Here is a 6,000-nt window from a genome sequence, read left to right as displayed (position 1 = left end):
TTGATGTTGATTGGTGTTGGTGGGTGTTGATGTTGATTGGCGTTGATGTTGATGGGTGTTTGGTGTTGATGGGTGGTGTTGGTGGGTGCTGATGGTGATGTGTGTTGGTGGTGGGTGTTGATTGGTGTTGGTGGGTGTGGGTGGTGGTGGTGGGGTTAATGTTTTTGCTGGTGGTGCTGTTGTTGCAGGTAGTGGTGGTGGTACACTCGGTGTTCTATCACTAAAACCAGCAAAGTGTCACAGAGCTGTGGACTGGGCTATGAACTAATAGCCAGTGTGATGTAGTTGAAGACAAGTAAGATAAATAATGCATTATAGAACATGCTACGTTTGAGGAAAAAAATGTTGATTCAGTGGAATTATGCCAGTGGAGTGCAGCGTATCTGGTGTGGTAGATACAAAGAGGTTAAATTGTTTCACAGAAAAGTTGTAGAAGTTGGTGGTATGTTAAGGTAGCTAGTTAATCTTACTGTATTTAGCTAGTTATCCCAGCAACTTTAGCTTTTGTCTTGTACCATTGTAGTTTTTGTTTGTTTGGTTGGTTGTTTTTTAATGACTCCAGCTACAAAAATAAATTGTGCACTTTAGTTACTTGCATCACTTTAATTGGAAATATCTCACTATCATGCCTTGTGCCCGATGCTTCCTGGGATAGGCTCCAGGTTCCCCGTGACCCTGAAAAGGAGTAAGCGGTAGAAGACGGATGGATGGATCTCAATATCATGATCATTCCTGCTAGTTTTATGTCTTGTACGGTTTGAATTTGAGCGTTCTGCTGTTAATTATGCCACACTTTGGGGTGTACTCTGGCGCAGACATGTACAAATAAAATATATAGATAGATGATCGCAACACTGTACAAAAAACCCCTGAAGTATCTTCCATGATCTGCATTGGTTAGTAAGTCAGCTAGCAGACAAATAAATCAAGCATCTTACACGCAGAATGGTTGTTCTTCAAAATGTACTTCCACTGTGAAATCTTGCTGTAGAGATTACTCCACCAGTGAGGTAAGAGGTTCTGTGTACACTGATGTACTGACAGTTAAATCCTTTATTTTGGCCTGAGTACTGCTATAATTATTGGTATTACATACTGCTTAATTCTCGGAGATTTGTGTAGATTCCAGTACTTGCCATTTTCAAGTTTTGGTATAAACCTTTCAGTTAATTTGAATAGACATTTGGCAACAGATAGACACGCTCATGTTTGTGTTCCACTCTACCATCAGTACATATAGAGTACTGAATTCCAGACAGCTGAATTTTAAGATATAACCGAATACTAAATTTGTATAAAGCTGGATTAATGATTAATAAACTGTTGAGCCCAGATTACACATTCAATATAACACACAAACCGTGAACACACTAGCTGTTGTATTATTCTAACAGACAGTCATATTTAGGTGATACTTCTCGTATGTTTTATCTCAAATTTGCAGTGCACCTTCTTTTGTTTATCTAACCAAGTCTGTTATATACAGAAAAGTGCCAAAGAGGAACTGTGTCATGTGACTACTTTTACTTCGAGTGCCATTTCAGGAACTTGAGTGTATGATTCATTGCCAGAGTAACTGTGGTTGGAAACATTAAAGTCAACATTAAAGCGGTCTTGCCAAAATGAGCATGTGTACATCAAGATACCACAAAGACTTCATCCAGGTCACTATTTAGTGACTGATATCTGTTTTGAGTCATGTCAAATTCTAAACTGTCCAGCATCTCTACCCAACATAATCGGTCATGTGTGATGAGTCAGTCTCAGTGATTCAGTTCAACTCATATAGTTCTAGCTCAGGCTTCTTGTTCCACTTGGATAAAAATGTTCTTGCTTATTTAAAGTAAAAGCAAAGATTTGTAGTGCTATCAGGGGTGTTGCAGTATGATGTGTGCGTGTAAGCGTGTATTGAGAAGCTTCACTTGGTGGAGTTGAGGTTGATCTGATGCATTTTGTCGGTGTGAAAATAAAGCCATCTACTCTGCTAGGCAGCAGGAAATGTCCACCCTGTCTGAAGACAGATAGAAAGACAACACTGTGCTGTTGTTGCAATAAATAATGCATTTGTACAGCCCTGCTCGGATGCATTACCTAATTGTGTATCCGTGTTTGTTGCCTTTTCCAACATTGTGCATCCGTGTTGTGCATTATACATTAAAAAATGTGTTTAAAAAAAAAAAAAAAAAAAAACAGCTGACATGTTATGTTAAAGGAAAACTCCACCCTTAAACACATTAAATGTTTAGGTTGAAATACTAGTGACATGCTTTTGTGCGATTCTATTCCAAGTTTGGTGGTTAGTGCTGTATTTGTATTATTCTGATCAGCAGCTTGCTTGCACGGTTACAATGATGGTTTAATAGGAGAAGTGATTATAGTTTTGTTTCTTTTCGGTTACCTCCTTAAAAAAAAAAAAATAGCAAGTTTCTGTTCTTACTCCCCATTTTCCAGTAATGTTTTATGTCATTACTGAGAAATCCAGTGTAGGACTAGTGGAGGCAGCAAACGTTGGACTCAGAGTCCCAGAATGCAATGCAGCTATATGACACTGAGTTACAACAGATCTCATATATCGCTATCTAGCCAAAATGAGTCTAAGTGTGATTGTGTTGATGGTGGCATTAGTGTGAAAGTTGAAGCTTTGGAAACTGATCTGTTTGAGCAGATTGTATAGATGCTGAGGTGTGAGAGCTTGACTGACTAATGGCGCTTTTCAACCGCACGGTACGACTCGACTCTGCTGGTTTTTTGGGGGGCTTTCCACTGTGGATAGTACCTGGTACTTTTTGTAGTACCACCTCGTTCAAGGTTCCAAGCGAGCCGAGCTGATAGTAAATGTGAGGCACGTGCTGAGGGAGTATGGCTTCTCCTTAATGAGTGGTTCTGTATTGTGCCTGAATAAATGTGTCATTTAATATGTACGGTAATATTCTGTTAATTGAAAATTATGTATCATTTATCTCATTACAGATAAAAGTACAACAGGTTTCTGTCTTAGACTTTTACATCTCTCTCGCTGAGATGTACATTTATCGAAGTCACTCCTGTCGCAGCTGAATTTTACTTAGTCATATCGAGCACTACGTAGGTTGTAGAACATTATTTTACATCCTTAATAGGGTCCGTGTTCAGTGAACAGGAAAGGCATTTGGAATACGCCCTGACCGTGTATTTGTACAGGATAATACAACATTATTCCTGCGTGAAGGCGAGTGGAAGATGGCACCCACGTTGCGACGGCACTAAACTGCAGTGGAAAATCAAGCTCAGAAAAGTAAAGCGAGCCGAGTTGATCCGTACCATGTGGTGGAAAAGTGTCTTAAAAAGACTAAAGCACTGCTGCTTCAGTCGCTGTAGGAAGAGATGAAGCAATGGCAAAATCCCACTGGTGCCAGGTAGTCAAATGGCATTGTGGGTAATGTAGGAAACTGTTTAAACTAGGAATAGAAAGAAGTTTAATCTATAAATAAGTATTGGGGCCCATTGAAGTTCACATGTTAAGATGTTCAGTGTGGATTCCTGTAAGTCATTAAGTCTGAAATGCTATTGTACCCCCCTTTTTTGCAGACCCAACACTTCAGGAATAAGCTCTATGGAGAAAATGACATTCCACTAATGTGTGTGGACCATGTCTATGGAGGTAGTTAAACAAAAACAAAAAAAACCCTAATATTTTCTTTCCTCATTATTCTTTTTTTACAGTGACAATCTCAGATCATGACACATTACATATCTTCCATTCATATTTTCAGTAGTTCAATTCTTAAAAGCTAATAATGTACTTTCTCATCTCGTCCACAGTTTACGACGAGAAGAAAAAGTTGATAACTGGAGACATTCAGGCAAATAAATATCCATCAAAAATGATCATTCACTGTAAAGACCTGCGTGTCTTCCAGTTCTGCTTAACCTATACCAAAGAAGAGGATGCCAAAAGGGTAATTAGATCTTCTCACAGTAATAAAGTTTTAACATGAATTCAAACTAATCAGTGTTTTCTTCTTTTTTTTTTTCTTCTTCTTCTTTTTTTTGTATTAGATCTTTCGGGGTATTGTTCACCACTGCCTGGAGCCAAAGTCTCTGAAATGTGTCTTTGCTTTTTCTTATGCTCATGCAACAAGTTCAAGTGTGAAATTTCATCTTATAGGTACTTTCAATTCATGTAAATGGTTAATGAAGTTAATTAATGAAGTATGTCTACTATAATCATCAGTCATTCTTGAGTAATAACATCAAACATATTCAAAATAAAAAGGAAATGATGCTTTCAAACAATAATGAAATTGTAGGGACTGCTCATCATTGGGAAGGCGATCAAGAGAAAAGTGGAAAAAATACATTTTGCATATTTATTTTTTCCCTTCTGCATTAGCAGTCTACCAAAAACAAAACCTTGATGCTTTTATGCAGCTGTCACATGTGACATGCCTACAACTGTCTGTGATACAATCACAAGTACTGTCATATAGTCTCCTACATCGTCTACCAACTCGCAAACAACTGGCAGAGCAGTTGTCTGATGTTCACGCCATTGCTAACGGTGCTTAACATATGGCCGAAATATTTAAATAGAACTCCATCATGAAATAGTGGGAGGGGAAATACTTGAGTTCTCTCAATATGTAATCTCTCACAATGTAACTAAATTGTTTACACATTAAGCATCTGGTCATTACGTACAAAAGTAATTAAATGACTTGATGTGTCCTTTCTCACTTTTCAGGAAAACAGACAGCACAGAAGACTGTTATGTTCGATTCACAAGATGACTGGATGCAAGAAATGAAAAGGACCAAAGGAAACTGTAGAATAGTCACTAGAAATGAGAACTTTGAAATTTCCACAAAGTAAGTGATGGCTTCTCGATTAAATAGATTTAAGACTCGTCACCGTTTGACCTAATAGCAGTGTTACACTTAATGGTTTCATGATCACTGTGATTGATTGGGATTTACTTAATTTGCCTGATTAGCAATAATAATTATTAGTTCAGTTCACACAATGTTCACATTTCTTTGTAGATTACCAAAGTACTTCATCATTCCAGCAGCTGTCACTGATGAGGATTTAGATAAATTCCCAGGAACTGGGTTACCAGTAAGTGTTTGTTTGATTTATTTATATATATATAGTATCAGCATGTGTTGAGGCGTTTGTGTAAGGCAGTCTGGATGCAGGACACTTGACATGTAGTGTAGCAGAAGCAACTGGTACGTGAAAAAGGAGCCACAGTCGAGCAGTTCTAGTTTTCTTTTTAAACAGGAACCATTGCGACTCCTTTGTTTGGCCAATCACATGCACTTATGTAAATTATTAGGCTAAAGAAAGTTCAGTAAAAAGGGAAGAGGTCTCATAGACTTTCATTTTCACAAAAACAGAGTGTTTGAAGACAATTGAACAGAGACGTATGTCTTTAGTTTCTGCTTCTATTTCAAAGCAGACATGTCTCATCTGTTCAGCGTTTGTGGCTTTAGTAAAAAAAAAACAACAACAACCCAGTGTGAAACAAAATAATCACTTTAAATGGATGTGCAATTTGACGTCTGTAACTTCAACACGAGTAAGAAAGGGACAGCTAGAAACATAAGAACTGAACCTCCATAGTACAGCATTCATGAGAAATTCTGTTTTCCAGTATCTAGGAGGATGTATTTTAAAACATGAAAATAACACCAAAGATGCATTATATGGCCATCACATCCATACGTGGTTCTTCCCCAAACTGTTTCCACAAAGTTGGAAGCACACAATTCTATCGGATGTCTTTATATGCTGTAGCATTAATAATTTACTTCACTGGAACGAAGAGGCCAAAATCTGTTCCAGCATGAGTTCCATGAAGACAGGGTCAATGACCTTCACACTCGTCATCAATGCCTGACCTCAACTATAGCTCTTGTGACTGAATGAGCAAATCCCCACAGCCACGCTCCAAAATCTAGTGGAAAGCCTTCCCAGAAGAGTACAGGTTATTATAACAGGGTTAATATAAGGCAGGGT

At 38.1% G+C, this 6,000-nt stretch overlaps 1 protein-coding gene across 2 annotated transcripts in view; it reads left to right on the top strand.

The window, feature by feature from the left end:
* Nucleotides 1–6,000, top strand: part of mtmr12 (myotubularin related protein 12) — a 20,241-nt gene that overhangs the window by 4,229 nt on the left and 10,012 nt on the right. For both annotated transcript variants that reach the window (XM_017451901.3, XM_017451900.3), the window contains exons 4-8: nt 3,568–3,640; nt 3,802–3,938; nt 4,039–4,147; nt 4,724–4,847; nt 5,022–5,097. In XM_017451901.3, coding sequence (XP_017307390.1) covers nt 3,568–3,640; nt 3,802–3,938; nt 4,039–4,147; nt 4,724–4,847; nt 5,022–5,097 — 519 coding nt within the window. The remainder of the gene's footprint in view (nt 1–3,567; nt 3,641–3,801; nt 3,939–4,038; nt 4,148–4,723; nt 4,848–5,021; nt 5,098–6,000) is intronic.

The sequence above is a fragment of the Ictalurus punctatus genome, chromosome 22 (assembly GCF_001660625.3).
Source record: "Ictalurus punctatus breed USDA103 chromosome 22, Coco_2.0, whole genome shotgun sequence".
NCBI classification, from domain to species: Eukaryota; Metazoa; Chordata; class Actinopteri; order Siluriformes; family Ictaluridae; genus Ictalurus; species Ictalurus punctatus.
This window is presented reverse-complemented; position numbering and strand designations above follow the sequence as displayed.